The sequence below is a fragment of the Penicillium oxalicum genome, chromosome I (assembly GCF_001723175.1).
Source record: "Penicillium oxalicum strain HP7-1 chromosome I, whole genome shotgun sequence".
NCBI lineage: Eukaryota > Fungi > Ascomycota > Eurotiomycetes > Eurotiales > Aspergillaceae > Penicillium > Penicillium oxalicum.
The window spans coordinates 5,177,755-5,198,937 of record NC_064650.1 but is presented as its reverse complement, the minus strand read 5'-3'; the positions used below and the strand labels follow the sequence as shown (position 1 = coordinate 5,198,937).

The window sequence follows — 21,183 nt, the reverse complement described above, 5'->3', positions numbered from 1 at the left end:
TCATACAGAACAAAATCTCCTTCCAACCGAGGGTGATCCTTTCCCCACCTCTTGGAAAGAAAGAAAGTAGTCAATTTTTTTTTGAACCTTGGAAAATCTTAAATCTTCAACCCCCAACTCCTTCCCACCCCGACAACTGTATTCCCCCAAAACCCAACCCATGATCCCACTCCTTCCACCTTATCCTTCACCACCTGCTTATCCTCGAATCGTCTCCGGACAAAGGCTTCTGTCTCGGCCATATTCGGGGTCGGATCCCGGGTCATCACCATTTCGGCGCTGGCGTAGATGGCGCCCACGGCCATGCGGCGCGCATACCAGGTGGAATCGACAGCGGTGTCGCCGGCGAGGTTCAAAATATCGTTGGACAGGGCATGAAGCTCGGAGAGGGCCAGGGGGATGTTTCCCAGCAGAGACATTTGGGCGAGGGCCTGTGGTAGATAGAATGAGTATGAGCCTCAAAGATAGATCGGACCTTCGCTAGAGGGGAATGAAGGACGCCAACGCCAACTTCAATGCCACGTGAACTCGAATCCGGACCAGAACCAGACTCGAGGCGAAAATTCGAGATGAAAAATGAAAACTCTTGAGAAAACAAAACAAAACAAGAGGCAAACCGCAAACTTGACTTACATCCTGCCAAAACTCCTTCACATCCGCATTCATCCTCAATCTCTCCATAACAAGCATTTGCACCTTTTCATCCACACCCAGAGCGGACTTCTCTCCAGCTCCAAACACAGTCCCATCCTCAACTCTCCCCCTCAGTAACCCCCTTCGACTAGCCAGCCAAAACAGCACTAGATCAAACTCCCCCCTCGGCAAAAGCTGCACCGACACATCGAGGAAGCCCGCATCGCGCGCACCACGAGTCAGCGCCGCGGGAGTAAAGCCGTACGTGGGGATGTGTGCCAACGACGCGGTCAAGATGGCGGTTTGGCTGTTGGTGTACTCGTGAAGTGGGAGGCGAGGGTGGAGGGGCGAGTGATAGCGGCGAACGCTCGATGGAGCGCGGTTGGAGGAAGGTTTGGTCACGGTTGCTCGGGAAATCGAAGTATAACAGATCTTGGGGCTGGCGACCGTGTCGGCGTGCAATGATGCAATGGTTCGGGGTCGAACAAGGCGGGAGGTGGGACGACGTGAAGGGCGGATGGATGGGAGTGAGGACAGACTCGTGCCGGCACGAGGGAACCGTACGGGCGATAGCATGGCGAGAGCTGACGACAATGACAAGGAAAAAGAAGAAAAGAAAAACACCAAGCCGATGGGTGTTTAGTCCCAAGACAAGTTGCAAGCGGTGGATGACAAGCTGAGAGCGGAATACTGACGCAGGACCGTCGGCTGGAGATCGCGGAGTGGAGAAAAAGGTTAAATGGGCTGCGAGGCCCGGCGGACAGACTGGACTCTTGGCACGTGCCGTCAGGCCACCGATGGAAGGGTGGAAAACCCCGTGGGCCGTCTGGCTTGAGAATCAGGCATGTGACATCGGTCCTCTGAAGGGTCTGTAAGATAGGGAAATGCTTATAGTTTACGCTGCAGGAGAAAGTCCAGTCTAGGATGGCCAGAAATAGAGTATACTAGGAAAGGAGTTCATGACACAGAACATCAAGAAAACACAACAAGGTCGACATGGCGAAAGCAGTGAAGAGAGAGAAGAAAATTAAGGGCAGACAGGCCCTTGCAACGTTTGCGAGAGAACAAGGGAACAGGTCCCCCCCCACGAATTTGACATGGAAATAGAGAACAAGAGCCACTCTACATCATCTGGTCTTGAGTCATGGGCCCAGTCGGCGGGGGGACGTCCATCATGTCGGCCGGGGCACTGGGGGGAGTGACATATTTGACAAAAGTAATACCCAGAGGACGACCTCCATACTGATAGCCTGTGAACTTGGCTGCAGGAATGGAAAAAGTGGTTAAAAGCACGAACACGACACGCAGCGAATCACACGAAGAGCTAAGGGTTGAAGCACTCACCAATTGCTGTCTCGGCGGTATCCGCGCTGTCAAATTCGACCACACCAGTACCTCGGGAGCGGCCATTGGGCTCATACTGGATCTCGGCGCGGTCGACCTTGCCGATCGTGGAGAAAAGATCGATCAGATCCTCATTGCAAGTAGACCAGGGCAGCTAATTCCCGAAAAAAAAAAGTAAGCAATAGAATCATGACGATGCCAGGGTACGTGCTCGGCCACGCATGGGGAGGAGTCTCTTACATTGCGAACGTAGATCACCGCACTTCGATCACCACCCGACGTGGCAAAATCAGTGAACGGGTTGGGCGGAACAGAGGCGACGGGGGCTTCGAAACCACCGCCGGGAGGACCACCGAAGCCACCCCGGCCACCGAAACCACCACCGAAGCCACCCCGACCGCCAAAGCCACCGCGGGCCCCGGCGAAGCCCCCACGGCCGCCGAAACCACCACCGAAGCCACCGCGGCCGCCAAAGCCGGGGCCGCCTCCGGCGAATCGATCTTCACGGACCTCAAGGGGTCGACCTTGCCACTCGTATCCGTTAAATTGCGCGATAGCATTACGCGCGTCGTCGGGGGACTCAAAGGCGACGATACCGGAGCCCTTGGGGCGACCAGTAGGGTCGGTGTGTACATCGGCGCGGATGACGGCGCCTTGCTGGGCTAGTAAAATGACCAGTTGAGTCAACGTGGCTGACTTTCGACCACTTTCCCACACATAGACGCACAAGCAAAACGAAGAAAAGGGAGGAACAAGAGAGAAAAGGAGAGAGAGGGGGGAAGGGGGAAGAAGGGCAAAAGGAACGTGGAGGGGAAAGTCTGCCCTCATGGATCATGTCCAGCGGCCTTGCTGAAGGCTGAACGAGACTTACCAGCTTGGCGGAACAGGTCCTTCAGGTCTTGCCAGCCCACGTTGAAGGGAAGCTATACGAAACAGGTCAGTATGCCCCTTCGTTGGCACGCACAGAGAGCGGTCCGTCCGTAAAGGGGGGACCGGGTTCGGGGACTACAAACGTTCGACACGTAGAGCTGGCGGCCACCACCGCCAGCACCACCACCAGCGCCGGGAGCGCCGCCGAAGCCACCACCGAAGCCACCGCGAGCACCACCGCCAAAGTCACCACGCGGGGGACCGCCGATGAAGCGAGGCTCAGCCTCACGATCCTGTGGTGTCCACGGTTAATACATCGACGCCCTTTCGATTCCAAACCATTTCAACCAACACTGCGGAAGATGTGACCTACTTCGCGAACGTAAACGAGACGGCCCATCAGGGTTTGGTTGCTAAGCGTGTTGACCGCGTTTTGTGCTTGCTCCCTCGTAGCGTATTCCACAATCCTGTGGGCAACCGAGTCAGTGTGCGCTCTTGGCTTCTCCCGGGTCAGACGAACGCCGTGGCACGCAGACACTTACCCGCATCCCTACAGTATCCGGACAACCAGGCCCAGCCCGTCAACCCAACAGTCCAAGCAAAGGGAACCAGTGAAACAACAAACGACCAGCGGGAAATCAGGGATTGAAAACAAAAGGAACCAGCCGCTCTACACATTGGCGCCCACCTTCGACATTCCATTCGGAAGTTGTAAAACATCGGCGAAGAGAACTTCTCCAGCTATCAGACGAAACCAGAAGATGGCCATTGGGTCAGCCTCCGACTTGGGGTATGTGGCGCAAGAGATGGTTGAAGAAGAATGCCCCTCCCCTCATCGCGCCCACAAAGACACGGATTTGAAAGGCAAAGTGCAAGCTCACCCTGTCGCATAAAATCTTTCAAATGGTGCCATTTGACATCGTAGGACAGATTGCCCACGTAGACCCGACGGTCTTGTTGAGACGAGTCGCGTACTGATTGCATCATGTTCTCTTTGGCGGCAGATCGATCCTCAAAGTTGCGGGCGGGCGCGTAGCTGTTCCGTCCGCCGTACGGGGAGCCGGCAGGTCCAGCGGTACCAGCGTTATTCAAGGGAGAACGCGAACGACGGTCGCGATCGGAGCGACGGTAATCGTCACGACTGCGAGAACGACTGCGGGGTGAGTAGGAGCGACGACTGCGACGGGGACTCCGAGAAGATCGACGGCGGGGGGAACGAGACCGCTCGCGCTGCTGGGGACGGTCAGACATGGGATAGCTGTAATCGGGATATTGAGAGGACATGGCGGAAGACGGATCGAATGCGAAGGGAGAGCTGAGATGGCGGACAGCACACAGAATGGAATCGACGGAGAAACGAGAAAAATGAAAAAAAAAAGTGGTGGGGAGGAGGGAAAAGGAGGCACGATGCAGGGGGCAAGCAGTGAAGATCGCGTCGTGACGGGCAGATTGGAGGACCAGGAGAGGTGGTCTGTGATGATGGAATTTGGAAAGCGGCCAGAACCAGAGACCACACCGACAGGCGAGTGGAGCGACCAGGAGCGGGAGTGGGAGTGTCACGTGGTCATAGGCCAGCCGGTGAACGGCGACACACTGTGAAAGTGCCGCCAGCACCGCTGCGGCCCACGATTGGCCCGCCGGACTCGGGAGAAGGCAGCCTGGAGGGTGGGTTCAACTTGCGCCGGGCCAGAGCGCTCGTCGCCAGGCACCGTCCCTCAGTCTGAGAGACGGTGATGGAGTTCCCGACTCAATTGGAGCATCACAAAAGGAGATCCTACAATGGGCATTTTCTCCCTCATCCAGCGTCGCGGTGGCCCATTCGATCATCCCACCCGGCGCATCAGGACTGAGTGGTGATGATCCTCCAGGACAGCCGTCTCCGCCCGCCCCGCATTGAACAGGGTCGTCACGATCGGGTGAACGTGGGACAATATGTGATGGGTCTGGCGTTCTTCACGCCCGCCGAGCCGGCGCCTCCAGGTGTGCCGTCCTGGTAAGGCGCTCGTACATAGAATATGCCAGACATGGTATAGAAGAGTACGCAATGAAGAGCAGCGACGGTCGGCCGCGATCAGACTTACTTGATGAGGTCGATAGACGTCTGCGGTGCGGGTCACGCAAGAGACGAGGGAACCGTTAGCAGGCAAATCCTGATGCAACTGGTGAAATGGACAGAGGGAGAGGAAAAGAAAAGGAAGGAAAAGGGAAAAGGCAAGCGGCGAGGGGTGACGGGTGATGAACACGAACGGCGCCGAATGGGTTGGGCCAGGAGGGTGTGTACGGACGGTGATTGGAGGAGATGTGAATGACAAGTTGGGCGAATGGAACGGACGGGGGGACCCTGGGAGAAGACGGATAGACCCGTGATAGGATGACAGAAACTCAGAATGTGGCAGCAGGTGAGGAGAGGCGTCGGTCCCAATGCCACGGAGAGAAAAGGCGCTGAATGGAAGGGGAAGTTCCGGATGGGTAGAAGTGCACGTCAGGGAGCCTCCCGGCTGAGCACGTAACCACGACACGATGAGTCGCAGAGATAGGAGTGGGAGAGAGGGGGGGGGGGGAAGAGAGAGATGAGACACGGTCCAACGAAAGAAGGCTCGAAGCCCTACGATGGGACTGGAGGGAACGGAACGGGATCATGGCCGGGCGGGATGAAGAAACTCCCAACTTCCCAAGTATGCAGGGTCCATCTGAGAATGAGTCGGAGTGGACTCGGAGGGTTGCGACGCAAGAGGGACCGAACTCGATCAACGCGCCAGCGTGGACCGGGTAGGAGAGGATTGAGGGTTGGGGTTTCAAGTGCGGGCAGGTGAGGGCAGGTGGGTGGGTTGGGGACGTGATTCAGGCGCTGTGGATGGCGGAACAGCCTGACATGGCATGCAGTTGAGAATCGCAAGCCAGACGGCATCGGGGGTAACTTACCCATCACTTCCAAATGCGCCGAGGAGGAGAATGCAATGGTGGTACAAAGATAACGGACAAGGACCGGGGAGCAGGGAGCGGGTCCGGAATGGCAGACGGGGAGAAAAAGAAAAAGGAGATCCTGGTTGGAACCCAATGGGCGACAAATGTGACAAAGGAACGAGACAAAGAACCGAAGAGGACAAAGAAGAGGGAGGAAGGAGGAGGGAGGAGAGAGCGGGAGCGGAAAGGAAAGAGAGAAGAGGGACGGAGGAGTGGAGCTAATCCGGGGAAGCAACGAGACGAGACGCAGCGAATGGAACAGAGGCGGTGCCTGGCCAAGACTGAGGTGAAGAGGCGATATGGTTTGGGCAGGCCAGGGCAACGGTCAAGTCCTCAGAGACCTTGACTTCTGAACGATGCCGGAATCGCTCTGGAAGGATTTCAATTACGATCGAGCAGTGTGACCTGCGAGGCGGAAACTGAGGCCTCCTAGGCTGAACGGGGCCAGGAAGATCTCCCGAGCTGCCACGGGCGGGGATCCACTCCCTCGACACCAAGAGGCACACGCAGGGAGCACGCATCGTGCAGCTCTCGAGGCGCACGTTCGAGACGAGAGGGGCGGAGCATGCAATCTACGAGCTCAAAAAAAAAGAAGTGGACACCTACAGACAATGCGTGGAATAAATATAGAAAAATGAATTCGTTGGCAGATCGTCAATACATCGATATCAAAAACAACAGATAGAGAGGAAACGCAAGACATGTCAAATCAAGCGGACACGGAACGACAATCGCACGCGAGGGTCAGGGAAAGGGAAGAGGAACGAATGGACCCCCGTTTTTGCCCCGACAAAAGACACCAGACAGACGAAACACGTGATCAACTCAGAGCACACCCTCCGCCGGAAGCACAAGCTTCGAACCAGATCAGTCCGAAGCTGCCGCGTTCCATTGCCCGCATCGGCAACACAGAGAAGGAAATCCAGCACAGGACAAAGAGATGCGAGAGGACTCGCGGGGATGTGATGACGGGCCGAGGCGAATTGCGCGCACCGTGCAAAGAAAAAGGTCAATGTAAATCAGATACTCATACAGACACGCAAACAGTCAAGGCCATACGCCTAGGAACGATACAAAGGAGAAACGAGGATAATAAACAGCGGAAGAAAAAGAAAGCACCACAAGACCCATCCACCACAGTAAAAAAAACATCACACACAGAGAGAGAGAGAGGATCACGCTGCTACATTGGTGGGCGGGTATCGGCCGGGGATCTTCTGGTCAATGGCCAAGACACTGTCGAGCTTGGGAAGCGGCGCCCGCGTGGGAGGGCCGGCACTGGCGGTCTCGAGCTTGTGGGCGGGATACTCGTCCTCCAGGTTCCGAATAGGAAGGGTCGTGGTGTTGGGGGTGGAGCTGCTCGCCACGGCCACCCCCTTGGAGCCCAGTTCGGGGGTCTCGTCAATCGAGGTGGCCATGGTGTTATTCGTGTAGTCGGTACCGTTGGTGTTAGTCGGCGCAGTGGACACGCTCTCGGGGCGCACTCGTTGCGCGGACGCGGGGGTGACATGACGGTCGCTCACGGGACCGACACCAGCGAAGCCGGCGACCACTCGGGTGTCCTCGCGCGGCTCGGGGTGGTCAATCAATTCGGGCTCCGCCACCTGATTCTGTTGCTGCACGGCAACGATGCTCGCGGGGCCCATCCAGTCGCCGTAATAACTGCCCTGGCGGGGGTAGTCGGGGCGGTTCATCTGGGAGCGAGACGACTCCGCCCAACCGGGGCCGTCGGTCGTACCCTGGGGCTCGGGGGTGGCGACATCGCGCTCGTGAGCGCCATAAAAGCGAGGAGGCCCAGCTTCGCCGGTGCCGTTGGGAAGGACTGCAGCGGCGGCAATCACGTCCCGGCTGGCAGAGCTGTTCTCGCTCGAGGGAGACAGCGGTGCGGCGAGGTGTCGATCAATCTGGACATCGCTCGGGAAGGCCCCGCCGGGCTGACGGGTGGCTGAAGTGGGCCGCTCTGAAGCCAAGACGGCGGAGCCAGCCGAGTAAGGTGTCCGATCGGCCTCGTCATCCTCCATCACATCACTGTGGGTGGACCGACCACTCACACTGCGAACGTGTCGGCGGACAAAGGCATTGCGTGCCTCGCCGGTCGAGTTGCACAGATTGGCAATGTCGTGGTACCACGACATCATGGTCTCGTGCGACTCGGCCCGGAACACCCACGAGTGTCCGCGGTGCATGGCGCCGGTTTGGCGACCCTTCAGCAGGAACTTGTGGGAGCTCGAGTTCTCTTCCGAGTGGGTGCCCACCTTTTGCTCAGGAAGGTACAACGACATCACGGGAGTTTGGGAGGCAACGCGGTCGGCCGATTTGAACTCGTGCAGGTGGGTCGGCGACAGCACGTACCAGCCGGGAGTGTAGCTCTTCAGGTACTTGCTCTTGCGCTCCAGCATCCCCGCCCGAACCTCGGCGGCAGCGGGATGGTCGATGCCATCGTAGGTGACATTTTCGACGTTGCGCAGCGGAATACGGGGGTCGACAAGCTCGGAAGTATTGGCAACAAAGTCGTTCCATTCGTGATCATGGGGCATAGAGATGGGACCTGCGCGGAGCTTGTCGACCGTGTCGTACGCCTCATCAGCTTCTTTCTTCAGAATCGTAGCGTAGGCGTTGTAGGCCTTTTGGATTTCGCTAACAACGATAGACTCCAGTTCCCGACCGGAGGTTTCGATGTTGAGGTATGCCTGAGAGAACAAAATTAGTATCAGCGATCACGGTATCATGGGGTCGAAGATACAGCAGGATTCAAAGGAAGCGTACCCGGTGCAAATAATTTTCTTCCTCAATCTGCTTCTCAACCTGGCGATCAACGTTCAGACGCAGCAGGAACGGATCGCCTTTGCCCGATGTGGCCGACGGATCCGTGTCCACCAGGCCAAGCGCCTCGTGCAGGTGGCGCACGGCCTTGCGAGTGCCATCGACTTCCTTGTCGACGGTGTTTTTGAAGTCACCCGAAAGACTCTTGATCTCCTTGGTCTTCTTCTGAAGATCGCTTCGGAGTCCGGTCAATTGGCTGATCACCTCCATCTCGACCTCGATCGCCTTCTGGGCCTCTGCATTTCCCTGGCGGTAAAAATGTTGCAGAATGTCATGCGCGTCGGCAAGACCGCCCGACTCGAGGAAGTTCGAGGGCATGGCATGATTGCCCATCACATTGGTGGCAGATTGGAACAGCTTCGCGCGAGTTTCGTACGACTTTTGAATCTCCCGGAAGAAGGCGATCAGATCTTTGAGGACCTTGCGCCATGCTGAAGGAAGAAAAGGAGATGCGAGTCAGTGTTTGCAACAGGGGGTCTCCCTAAGGGTCTGTGGGTGACCACTTACCTTGGAATCGATCGGCCAGAGCCTCGGTGGGGTTTCCATGGGTGGGGATAGGCACTGCAAAAACGTTGTTCATATCCTCTTCGCCGTCCGTATTGTACCTCTCGCGGGCCCCGAGACTCAGACTTCGAACACTTCCTGCGCGTGTAGAACGACGACTTCCACTCCGACGCAGACTGCCCTTCCGGCTCAGCGACGACTTCTTCTGGAGCGTACCGGAGCGCGAGGGACCACGAGACATGACGGAGGCAGACCGCTGGGGTGGAGCACTGCCGCCCGGGTGACCGTCCATCAGGATCGAACTCCGGCGGCTGGCAGCCTCAAAATCTTCCTTAAAACGCGGGTTGTGGGCAAGTTGGGAGGATGGCTCCTGGTTGGAATTGTAGGCCAGACCGGGGCCGGCGTAGGAGTTGGGGCGTGAGGAGGTCCGGACGCCGCTGTATCCTCGGATCATAGCCCCTGATTCGTTGGGATGCGGAATCGAGTACGGATCGTAGAGGGGAGTCTGCGGCTGCGCGGCCGTAGTCATAGTGAGGATCGGATTTGAGATCGAGCAGGTTGATGTTCGAGATCTATCGCACGGGCGATCACGAGGACCGAAGATTGAGGTAAGGTCGAGCACCGAGGTTTTCTCTCGCCGAGTGGGTTCTCTAGCACCACGTGGTTTCTGAAATGCGGTAATATCAGGATCTCACAGTCTCCTTGGCGACCTCGGTTTCACAATCTCTTTCGGCTCGTCCTGACGAATGTTCAGAGTTGACTTAATCTCGAAGGCGGGTAGGTTGGTTATCCAGCGACCGCGCTGAGGCTTGGGATATTTTGCGGGGAGTTCGGCGAACAGGCTTGGGTGACGGGAGGATCAGTTTCCGACTGCCCCACAACGCTATCGGGCTGCAGGATGGAGCAGGGGGATTAGAATAGGGGGAGTTGGACGGAGAGGGGGGGGGGGGAACTCGGTCCGTTCGGTTGAAGTGAGAGTCGAAATGCAATTCAAGTGGAAATCCTATGGTGTCCGTGACTTCAAGTACACCAGGTTCACTTGTCTCGAACTGAATCGCGGAAATTGGGGTAGGAGGCGATCGGAGGCGCAAAATAGGACAGAGAAGATGAGGGAGGGGATGACGTCTACGAGGCAGTGAGGAAACCCGCGATCGAGTGATGACGACCCGCCAACCCAATCCGCGCCGTCAGTCACGCTCCAGTTCGATAAGGAGCCGGCCTACGGTTCGGTCCAGAAAGTCATGAAATCCATGATGTACAGTCTCCTCCACCGCAAAAGTTAACTGCAACACTATGACTCTCTGTACCACACCAACGAGTCCCCGTACCAACCACCATCCAACCACCCATCATCATTGTTGGCGGGTACACATGTCAATCCTTGACAATTGACGAGGACAAGTGACTCGATTTCTCCCCCATGTGTGCGTGTGGCCTTGGTTGCCAGCTCTCGGGAAGCCCGGCTCTGGGTCGAGGGGCAAAGACTCCAGTCCAAGTCACCGCCAAAAAGTCTATCCGCGTCAAACCGCAGCGATTGACGTCGAGGATGGGCCTGAGTTGGTGGAAGTCTCGACCGATCAGGCAAAGGTCGATTCATGTGCATGTCTATCCCGTGAAGCCCTGGAATTCCAGAAGAACACAAGCCATGGAGTCATACGGTCTTCATGTTGACTTGATTTCCTTGGACCAAGAGGTGGTACTCTCGTATCATCTCCCCGGATGAGAGACTATCAGAGACGCCATCGTAATTCCTGGGCCAGTTGGTCACTCAGTAAGGAACTCTTGTCACCGTTGCCGGGAAAAAAAGCCAACTAATCGCGGGTGACAATCAAAAAGCTGCACACTTGGGGGGTAATCACTCGGCCACAGAGACAGCTGAGGGCTAGCTGAGGGTTAGCAGGACAAGTATGATCTTTGATGCTTTGCACACACACCCACCCACCCAGCCTAGATACCCAGTGCGTACGATCGTCCACTAGCTTGTTTCTTCCGTGCGGGTAGTGTCTCGGATCGGGACCTATGAACACTCAATATGCCTCTGCCTAAAGTGCCAACGTGGCTGACGGAGGTGGCTCTGCCCGGCCGAGGCGTGGCTCTCGAGGCATACACTTGAAAAGACCAATGCCCATGCGATCCCCTGGGTTGGAGATTGGGTCCCACCGAAGGAACTACTGAACGGATTTTACGGATCAATGGAACCCACAGAAGATGGGCTCTTGGGCATGTAAGGCTGAAGGGAGGAGGGACTCCAAATGAGAATGCGTAATGCGATCGGCAGGCTTCAAACCATATCGGCCAGCCACCAGATTGGCAACACAGGAGGTTCGTGTGAGCCAGAAATGTTCTACTGGGTCTCCCTGCACTTGGTTCGTGCACTGTTCCCCTCATCAATAGATGAAGCACTAGTAGGAGACAAGGTAGGTAACACATAATAATCATCCACACTCCCGTTCCCTGCTTACCCTGTCGGACAACCATACAGTCCATGACGTTGAATTGAAGAAAGGCGGTTCGCGTACTGCACGGACCTGACAGCGGATGGAAGCCCAAAGTATCAGGCACCAAATTCCACCGAGGAATCTAGGCAGCAACTGAACCCTTGAACCAAAGGAATACCTCGTCTAAGGTGGTGCTTCCACCCCGTTGCGCAGTCTTGGACTGAAGTACAGTACATGCACCACGACTGAATCTCGGTTGTGCCTCTGTAGCGATCATTTCCGACCAATGCATACTGCATTGAGTAGGTTGCGAACCCCTTCGCTCGCCACGCTACATATGGTCCACATACCACATAATGATAATATCCCATGTGCGCTTACCTTCGTACCTCCTTCCGTGTCAGGTTACTGGCGGAATAGACGAGACTTCGCGGACAACCTTAAGTCGCTTGATCATACATACCTGCGCCAAATAAGGCTACCAGCGACGATGGGGAAGTGTGCGTTGCACATGGCATTGAGGTTTCAGACAGAGGGGCCTTTCCCTCGTCTGTCTTCAAGCTAAAAAGATTGTATGTGGGTAAAAATCGATACTTCGGGAGAGACAGAGCGCATAATACTTTGATCATTCTTCGCATTTTGTACCTGGACATCGTAGTGATTCGGGACGGACCTGTTGGTGGTGGAGCCTCTTTAGTGCTCATGACCACAACTCTCGATGCGGCTTCCTCTCAAAATCACCGACCTACGCGGCTGAGCCAGCAACTGAACCCCGAGCAAGACTCTTCGCGCAGTAGAACACAACGTGAACACATCTCATCCCGCCCATGACGTACTTTTTTCCCCCATCTGCCTTCCGAAAGAGATAACTTGTCATGGAGACCCAAGGTTTCCCGAGGATAGACCCCCTCATAATCAGGCCTTTGCGGGGCAGACCACCTCGATATCAAGCCAGACCCCTCCAATTGCGCTCATTTTGTGGTCAATGGCCGTAATGATCATCTACAGACCTTACGTCATGCGCTCTACATCAATTGAAATGTGGAATTGGATTCGATGCATCTTGCATGCTCAGGCAACTCCATGGAGAGTGGGTAATTTACAACACGAGGCTGGGGAGACGAAGCGGGAACGGCAGCTAAAGGGACAATTGAAGCGAAAAAAAAGGACGGGACTTTATGATGCGGGGACGGGGGATCTGGGGACCTCGATACCATACGCCTCCTTGATCCGCTCTGCACGGCGCTCCTCGTAATTGGGTCCGTAGATTCCTAGAAAGTGAGATTAGTCATATGAAGATTGGTGGAAACACTCAAAACTTGAAAGGACAGAGCGTGGAAGTGGCTTGGATACATACCACGACCCTCGCCGAGCTCAGCCACAGTTTCTTCGCCGGGGGACTGGAAAGCCTTGCGTAGCTTTGTGCGGCGGTCAAACTCATCCACATCTTTATCTTTGCTGGTGCCAAACAGCGAGCCACCGGTGAAATCGAATGCGAACATGCCGGCTGAAAGCGCGACTCCGTAGCCAAGGGCGGCAGGAAGCGAACGAGCTGAAATAGAGGTCAATTCGTCGAATTTTATAGCGCATTGAGTGAGCTAGACATGTCCTGCATCACGTACCTCGCAGGCCCAGAATCGAGCCAGAGAAGAAACCACCAATCGCGGTGTTCCAAGGGTCCTCCTTCTCACGCAGGTTGGCCGATGCGATCTTGGCGAATTCGTAGGTACCACCCATTGCAGCTGCCAGGCGAGCAAGTTAGATTTGATTTCTCCAAAGACAATCGCAACATGACAATGTCGTACCAAGGGCCGTGATGGTGCCGCCGCTGCGCATAAAGATACCCAGCGGGCCAATGTTCTGTCTGGTCAAGGTGTTCTGGACCGCGGAGGCAAAGAGACCAATACCACCAGTCATCATGGTGGTCTTGATAGCTGCTGAGATAGCATCCTGAGGATGGTAGTGATGTTCCTCTTCGTGGTTTGCCATGGTGTCGAGGCTCGCGATTGACTGCAAAGGGACGCTCAGACGGACGGAGGTCTGGTCGGGTTAGGATTTCGGGATCGTGTTTTGCAGCGTCATACCGCCCAGCACACCGCCCGAGCTTAGGCATGGCAAAGGTACTGCTCATGGAGCGCATTAGGCTGACCTGTTCAGCAAGTTATGATGATAACATTTCTTTTGCACCGCTTTATCACATTCAAGTCAGACTTTCAATCTTGCTGTGGTCTGAACATCTTCAAATTCATCTGTGCAAGCAGGATCCGCTAAACTGAGGCTGCTAGAAAGGCATCAGATAGCTGCCGCCCGCTTTTGCCCAAGCGCGCCGAGCTCCCCCGCTGTCTCCCCGCAAGCTGGCCAGCTATTGTTTCACGCACAGTATTGACAAAGCACGTGCTTGTGCAAGTCATCCTTCATGATCGGTACTTTCGGGGGTACCAGCACTTGCATTCTGCTAAAACAGACTTTTTCTGAAGTCGTGTTGTTTTCCGTACAGCAGTTTCTATCACAATGGTGCCCCCGCACCAGGCTGGTATGGAACCATTCATGGCGCCATTTGCCAAAAATGACCTGGACTCAGAGCTGACATGAAACAATTTCGCACCTCCAATAGGCAAAACAGCCCCGCGCCTAGCTGAGGACGTTAGGCTCTATGACCCTGCACATCTTCCCGGGACAGGACTCAACCTGCTATCACAAGTTCCGCCAGTGCACCCAGCGAAGGGTGACAAGTCAATCGACTTTGTCTCGCCGCATGCCTGTCGGCATGAATACGTAGTAAAAGAAAGTCAGACAGCAGTGGTAGATGCTGACGAGAGACGAAAATCGGGAGCGTCCTGCCGGTTGTCAGCCGTCTGCTCAAAATGCCGCTGTCACTTACTGGTGGTTGTCAACTATACCTCCAGTGGCAGTGGATTTGCTGTTCCACGGTCCGAGAGGCACATCCATCATTTCGTTTATCACTCGGGCAGACAACCGGGACATGAAGCGTTCAACCGAGCATTGGATACAGGGCAAGCAGAAGAGACATACCACTACCAGTGCTCCCATTTTTCATGCGCGACAAAGGCTTTCATAGGCATTCGCTCTCCCTTACTCACACGGCCTTTGGTGAGACATCTCAATGATCCATCAGCCATTCGAGAACGTGCAGAGGAGGCCATGGCAGCCCAGCCAGAGAGACTGGAGGGGATGGCGATCCCGACGCCAGCCACGGTCCTTGACAATCTGCGTCTTTACCTTCACAACTCTCTCCATTTTCAAGAGCGTAGCAAAGCGATTTCGTCTTCGAACAAGCGATTCATGCTGTCATTCGGACTAGAAGGTGCTGGGTGTCGGGATGTGCTGGAGTTTCTTGGCTTCTTTTATGATGCTGTGCGTCTTTTCCGTGATCCCCTCCTTCAAGTTGGCTTTTTTTTGTTGACATGATTGGAAGCATGCCGGAAGTTGGCAGCCACCTTGTCCCAATGCAGAGGCGAGCCCTCCGTATCAGGACGCGAACCGAAGTTTCATCGACGACGTCTACCATGAATTGCTTTGTTTACTCCATCAACGACCCCCGCCGAGAAGAAGGGTGTCAATATCCCTCCACTGCCGCCAGTGGCGACTCACAGCCTTTCTTCCTCCCTGGAAGCCTTGAATTGTTTGCGCTTCCCCTTCCACCCTTGAACATTTCCTATCACTCTTGAGACTAATCCATCAACTAGATCCGAGGTCTCCCAAAGCCCACCAATTCTCGATGGCGCCAGCTCCGTAAGTGTTCCACTCCTTTACGCCTTGAGTCTTGGGGAACTGTGCCAACAACTGACCATTTGACTCGGCTGTGAAGATGGTACGAGAATCTTGGTGTTGTGGAGGATATGGACGCCTACACCATCATTGAAGCGTACGATCGTCAAGTCACTAATGACCCAGAACGCACCTCACTATGGCTGCAGTGCCTCAGAGCGATTGGTATTTTCCGTTCTGGCGAGGACTTTGAAATCATTGAGCAGGCCGTGCAGTTCGCCTACTCGGAAGGAAAATACACAGATGATGATCTTATTGAAGCATACAGGTACTTTGACTTCTACCCGCTGAAAGATGACTGCGACCTGGAAGAGGACACCATTCTCGGGAAATTTTATGCCTATTTGAGCTCAACACCGAAGGAGAAGGAGGAGGAAGCACGTCGGCACTTGTGGCGAATCGGGGACAGTCGAGGCAGCGACAGCATCAAAGCTGTGGCTGAAGATCGCGTTACCACACTCGCACAAGCTCAAGTGTATCTAGGTGTTGAGGGGGATACCCCGGACGACTTCATCATCACCATGTACACTGCCAAACTCAACGACAATCCGGGATGCAAAGACCTTGCCGATCGAGCTCTACAGATCATCGCCGGTGGTCGAAACTCCACCATGCTCAAACATTTCATTAGCACCGGGGAGACGTTAGCGGGGGATATGGATATTGGAGATGCCTACAGGCTGCTTCAAATTCCCGATCGGACTGCCGACGATGGCGCTATCATGGCAGCCTACACAATCTGTGTCGATGAAAACCCCGATCAAATCGACAATTACAATCGCGCTCTGACGGTGATTGCCAAGGACATGGACAGTGCTTTGTTGCGTGAGATGGCTGGGATCTCGAACGAGCCAGATCGCAACGTGTTCGACTGGCCAGTTGGCTTGCAGAACATTGGCAACACGTGCTATCTGAACAGTCTGCTGCAATTCTACTTTTCCATCCGCCCATTCCGCGACCTAGTGCTGCATTACGAAGCCCACCAGATGGACGTGAATGATGACGAGAGCATCTTTCGAAAGCAAGTTGGCTCACGCAAAGTCGCCAAAAAGGAAGTGGAACGTTCCCTCAAATGTAAGTGACACCTCGGCACGGATCGTGTTGGCTGACGTACCCCCTTTTCCAAAAGACATGGCTCTGACTTCTCACAGTCCTGAATGAGCTGCGCAATCTCTTTGACAGCATGATAACTTCGACAACGTCGTCAGTCATGCCGGGACAAGAGCTCGCGCGGTTGACTCTAATCAGCCCTGGAGGCGAGGCTGCCATTCGACGGCGTTCTACAATCTCCAAATCTCGCGCCCTGGGTGATGTTGGTGGACGTCCCATTCTCGGACCTCTCGGGCCCCCTCAGGCGATTTCCGAAGAAAAAACCGAAGCGCCCACTGAGTTGGAACCGAGCGCGCCAGCCCTGGCCAGCTCCAATATCAGTGAGAATGGTAGTGACATGACTTTAGTCTCTGAGCTGGCGACCACTACGGAATCTACTGCTATGAGCCAAGATGAGACTGCGGAAGATGCTCCTCCTGCCTTGGAGCAGGTCAAGGACGCGAGCAGATTGAATGATGCTGGTCTCGCTGACACCGATGTTCTTGGGCGTCCGCCGCCTGTCCCGCCACGACCTAGTCCAATTTCCGAGGAAGACCGCCGAAAGCAACTGATTGAGGAAGTCGAGATCGGGGCTCAACAGGATGTCACCGAAGTGATCAACAATGTTCTTTTCCAAAGTCAATGTGCCATCAAACCCTTGAGAATTGACTCTGACGGGGAGCAGGTTGACCAAGTTAAAGAGTAAGTGGGATGAAATCTACCGCAAAGGCCTCCCTAATTCATGCTTGTTCTAACATCATTCAGCTTGTTCTATGGCCGTACTCGATCATACATCACGACTGCCGGGGGCACGCGGTCCAAAGAAGAAAGGTGGTGCGACATTAAGGTCGATGTAGCCAGTGGTCCGCGTGATATTTACGCAGCCATCGACGGCGCCTTCGACGCGCAAAATATCAGCGTCGAAAACAGCGAAGCCGAACAGTACGGATCAATTACTCGGATCCCACCCATTCTCCAAATCCAGGTGCAGCGCGTGCAGTTTGACCCTATTAAGAAACGCTCTTTCAAGTCGACAAATCACTTGGGACTACACCAGACCATCTACTTGGACCGTTACATGGACACCACTAGAACCGACGTCATGAGTCGTCGCCGGCAGTGTTGGGAATGGAAGAGCCAGCTCAAAAGCCTTGAAGGCCGCCGAGCGGAGCTCTTACGGTCGCAGGTACTAAATCACCCCGATGATGCGCTAAGGCACATTGTGACTAATACTTCTAGCAGGAAGACGATCGAGTCGCGATGACGGAACTCTTCCGTGCCACCAAGGATACGCTCGAGGAGATTTCTGAGGCGCAGAGCACGGACAACATGGGAGTCAATCCGACCCTTCTTCATGACCTTGATCAGCTCCGTGAGACGGTGGACAGGGAGCTACAGGGTAATTACGAGTTCCATCGCTTCTAAGTTGAATGTTCCTGAATTGCTAATCGATTCCCCACAGCCATCGATCAAGAGATCTCGCACATTCAAGAGCAGATTAGCGGCCAGTTTTCCGACCTCACCAAGCTTCCATACCAACTTTATGCCGTGTTTGTGCACCACGGCTCCGTCTCTTTTGGACATTACTGGATCTACATTCGCGATTTCCAGAAAAACCTCTGGCGCAAATACAACGACGAATACGTGACGGAGGTTCAGAACGAGGATGAGATCTTCAAGAGTACCGACGATCATAATCCACCTACACCATACTTCCTTGTCTACATCAATGATTCGATCAAGGATCGCATCGTCGACCCAGTTTGCCGGGAAATCCCCGAGGTTGCTCCAGGCGAGGGAGAGCTGGCTGCAGATGAGCCCATGCCCATGGAAGATGTGCAATCCCCCGGCCGAGTAGATACCGCTCCTATGGATCCCCCGCCTTATGAAGACGAGCCTATGCAGGAAGCTGCCTCTGAGCATGATGGCGACACCAAGTGAGCAAGTTCAGCGTCAGTCAGGAAAGGCGAAGGTCCACGATTTCCCGATCCTTGAGCGCGATTAGACCAGCCGTGGATTGATTCGCCTGTTGTGCTGTTCCCGGGGCCCCGGGCAGGGCATATCCACCTCGTTTTGTAACAATTTCCACTCAGTCCTTGTGCCGTCTTGTGAAGGCGGCAGGACGTCTGCACTTTGCTTTTGGATTTCCGAATTGCGGCTCTGCTTCCCGTTCGGGATATCTCTGCATAGGTTTAAACATCTTATGTTCGTGCACATAAGATAAGCGATACCATGATTCACCGATTAATCCATGGCAAGCATTGAAGAGGAATTCTCCAAATACTGCAACATGAGTCACGAACACCCGTAGATTCCACATTGTACCATCTGTTGCAGACGATGTCTTTGCAGGAGAATCGCCGGCTAAAACACCTACAGCTTCCTCGTTCTGTAACCCTCGAGTACATAGCTTGTTGATACTGGATGGCTATACCCACATCGGGCGATTGAATGAAGCGTCCAGTCCACCCGTTGGTCATTGCTGCCTGAGGCATATATGCTGTAGGCGCCTTTTTTGGGTCAGCGGCCCGCGGATCGGAAACCGGATCGGCTGTCAACTCGGCTGTTGTCACAGTTGGACGGATGCAGTTGTGGGCCACTTCCCAGCCATAAGAATCGAATCATAAGGAAATGTCCTTAGTCTGGCTGGGCACCGGGCGATCAAGCACGCTTTGAACGATTGTCCTATATCTTTGTACCATCGTATCTGATTAAAGCCTCTCCAGGTAAACTTTTAATTGCGGCCAGGTCGCGTGAGAGAGGGTTTGGAGAGACATTGCGGCTTCGTGCGGGGAACTATCCGGGGAAATGTTTAGGCCCAACGCAAGAGAATATCCGGCTTTCTTTCCGCCGTCATTGCCGCTGTCCGGGACTATAAGCCCGCCCACCTGCCGACAACTTCTCCGCATCCACCGCACTCCATCACTTAAGATCAGACGTGATCTCTCCCTTTCGTCTTTCTCAGACGAACGATTCTGAACAGTGTATATTCCTGTCAATCGCAAATATCTAATCATGCCGTCCCAAGTAGCGACGTGTTTGCGCCTGGCGCGCCAGTTCTCTTCAGACCCGATCAAGGTATGTCCGCCGTGTCGCATTCAAAACCACCGTCCAGAGAACCGAGCTAATGACGACTTTTTCCCCTTCCAGCATCAGCGCTTCCTGGCACGCAACTTTTCGAGCAGTCTGCGCCGAGCTGCGATCAACAAAGTGTTTGCATCTGCGGAGGAGGCCACAAAGGACATGAAGTCCAACTCTACACTACTGGCAGGTGGGTTCGGACTCTGTGGTGTGCCAGACACACTCATCAATGCGGTTCGGGCAAACTCCTCGATCCAGGGGTTGACCGTGGTGAGCAACAACGCCGGTGTCGATGGCTCTGGACTGGGCCTCCTCCTGCAATCCAAGCAGATCAAAAAAATGATTGCCAGTTACGTCGGCGAAAACAAGACCTTTGAGCGCATGTACTTGACCGGCGAGATTGAGCTCGAACTCACTCCGCAAGGCACCCTTGCGGAGCGCTGTCGTTCCGGCGGCGCGGGTATTCCTGCATTCTATACCCCGGCTGCCTTTGGTACCGTGGTCCAGACGGGAGACCTTCCTTTGCGCCACAACAGCGACGGCACCGTTGCTCTTTACAGCCAAGCCCGTGACACCAAAGTCTTTGATGGCAAGAGCTACGTTATGGAGGAGGCGATCAAGGGTGACTATGCCTTTGTCAAGGCCTGGAAGGCCGACAAGTTGGGCAACTGCCAGTTCCGCTACGCGGCGGCCAACTTCAACGGCGCCATGGGACGCAATGCGAAGATGACTATTGTCGAAGCGGAGCACATCGTTGAGCCGGGTGAGATTGAACCTGCTGCGATTCATCTGCCCGGCATCTACGTCAAGCGTGTGATCCAGAGCACCACCGAGAAGAAGATTGAGAAGTACACCTTTGCCAAGGAGGAAGGCGCCGACACCTCAGCCTTGGGCAAGGGTGATACCGCGAGCAAGCGTGAGCGCATCGTCCGTCGCGCTGCCAAGGAGTTCAAGAACGGCATGTACGCCAACCTCGGAATTGGCATGCCCATGTTGGCTCCCAACTTTGTCGACCCCTCCGTTGAGGTGACTCTCCAGTCTGAGAACGGTATCCTCGGTCTGGGCCCCTACCCCAAGCAGGGACAGGAGGACCCCGATCTCATCAACGCAGGCAAGGAGACCGTTACCTTGAAGCCTGGTGCTTCCGTCTTTGGCAGCGATGAGTCGTTCGGTATGATCCGCTCAGGACGCATCGACCTGACCATCCTTGGCGCTATGCAGGTCAGCGCCAAGGGTGATTTGGCCAACTGGATGCTTCCCGGAAAGATCAAGGGTTTCGGTGGCGCCATGGACCTGGTTTCCAACCCCTCGGCTACAAAGGTGGTCGTCACCATGGAACACACGGACAAGAAGGGTAACCCCAAGATTGTCAAGCAGTGCGAGTTCCCTCTTACGGGACCCGCCTGCGTCAGCCGCATCATCACCGATCTCTGCGTCTTCGATGTCGACTTCACTGATGGCTTGACGCTGGTTGAGATCGCCGAGGGTGTGACAGTGGAGGAGGTCAAGGCCAAGACGGAAGCGCCTTTCAAGGTTGCTGACGACCTGAAGCCTATGCTGTAAATTTTGCAAAAAAAGAAAAACTCCCCCCCCCCCCCCCCCCGCGAGTGCCGTTGTGGCCTTTTGTTCCATATTTATACCTCAGCAC

The 21,183-nt window shown here is 55.0% G+C and overlaps 8 protein-coding genes across 8 annotated transcripts; 4 read left to right on the top strand and 4 right to left on the bottom strand.

The window, feature by feature from the left end:
• Positions 1–98: 98 nt before the first annotated feature.
• On the bottom strand, positions 99–1,209 carry POX_a01717 (uncharacterized protein; the record flags this gene model as incomplete). The annotated part of the gene is made up of 2 exons (XM_050110641.1): positions 99–431; positions 634–1,209. 2 exons carry the CDS (start codon positions 1,207–1,209, stop codon positions 99–101), a joined length of 909 nt encoding a protein of 302 aa, XP_049974409.1.
• Positions 1,210–1,755: 546 nt separating this feature from the next.
• Positions 1,756–4,131, bottom strand: POX_a01716 (putative RNA-binding protein; the record flags this gene model as incomplete). Its single annotated transcript, XM_050110640.1, has 8 exons — positions 1,756–1,895; positions 1,978–2,131; positions 2,218–2,639; positions 2,849–2,900; positions 2,991–3,140; positions 3,221–3,314; positions 3,522–3,588; positions 3,729–4,131. 8 exons carry the CDS (start codon positions 4,129–4,131, stop codon positions 1,756–1,758), a joined length of 1,482 nt encoding a protein of 493 aa, XP_049974408.1.
• Positions 4,132–4,931: 800 nt separating this feature from the next.
• Positions 4,932–5,156, top strand: POX_a01714 (uncharacterized protein; the record flags this gene model as incomplete). The annotated part of the gene is made up of 1 exon (XM_050110639.1): positions 4,932–5,156. The coding sequence occupies one exon, from the start codon at positions 4,932–4,934 to the stop codon at positions 5,154–5,156; it is 225 nt and encodes a 74-aa protein (XP_049974407.1).
• Positions 5,157–5,782: 626 nt separating this feature from the next.
• On the top strand, positions 5,783–6,157 carry POX_a01713 (uncharacterized protein; the record flags this gene model as incomplete). The annotated part of the gene is made up of 1 exon (XM_050110638.1): positions 5,783–6,157. The coding sequence occupies one exon, from the start codon at positions 5,783–5,785 to the stop codon at positions 6,155–6,157; it is 375 nt and encodes a 124-aa protein (XP_049974406.1).
• Positions 6,158–6,986: 829 nt separating this feature from the next.
• On the bottom strand, positions 6,987–9,667 carry POX_a01712 (uncharacterized protein; the record flags this gene model as incomplete). The annotated part of the gene is made up of 3 exons (XM_050110637.1): positions 6,987–8,501; positions 8,578–9,065; positions 9,142–9,667. 3 exons carry the CDS (start codon positions 9,665–9,667, stop codon positions 6,987–6,989), a joined length of 2,529 nt encoding a protein of 842 aa, XP_049974405.1.
• A 3,085-nt stretch (positions 9,668–12,752) lies between these two features.
• On the bottom strand, positions 12,753–13,565 carry POX_a01711 (NADH-ubiquinone oxidoreductase; the record flags this gene model as incomplete). The annotated part of the gene is made up of 4 exons (XM_050110636.1): positions 12,753–12,847; positions 12,934–13,128; positions 13,199–13,318; positions 13,382–13,565. The coding sequence occupies 4 exons, from the start codon at positions 13,563–13,565 to the stop codon at positions 12,753–12,755; spliced, it is 594 nt and encodes a 197-aa protein (XP_049974404.1).
• Positions 13,566–14,087: 522 nt separating this feature from the next.
• Positions 14,088–18,395, top strand: POX_a01710 (uncharacterized protein; the record flags this gene model as incomplete). Its single annotated transcript, XM_050110635.1, has 9 exons — positions 14,088–14,109; positions 14,191–14,951; positions 15,013–15,115; positions 15,284–15,329; positions 15,406–16,439; positions 16,517–17,156; positions 17,220–17,640; positions 17,694–17,853; positions 17,917–18,395. The coding sequence occupies 9 exons, from the start codon at positions 14,088–14,090 to the stop codon at positions 18,393–18,395; spliced, it is 3,666 nt and encodes a 1,221-aa protein (XP_049974403.1).
• Positions 18,396–19,469: 1,074 nt separating this feature from the next.
• On the top strand, positions 19,470–21,098 carry POX_a01709 (Succinyl-CoA:3-ketoacid coenzyme A transferase 1; the record flags this gene model as incomplete). The annotated part of the gene is made up of 1 exon (XM_050110634.1): positions 19,470–21,098. One exon carries the CDS (start codon positions 19,470–19,472, stop codon positions 21,096–21,098), a length of 1,629 nt encoding a protein of 542 aa, XP_049974402.1.
• Between the last annotated feature and the right edge of the window lie 85 nt (positions 21,099–21,183).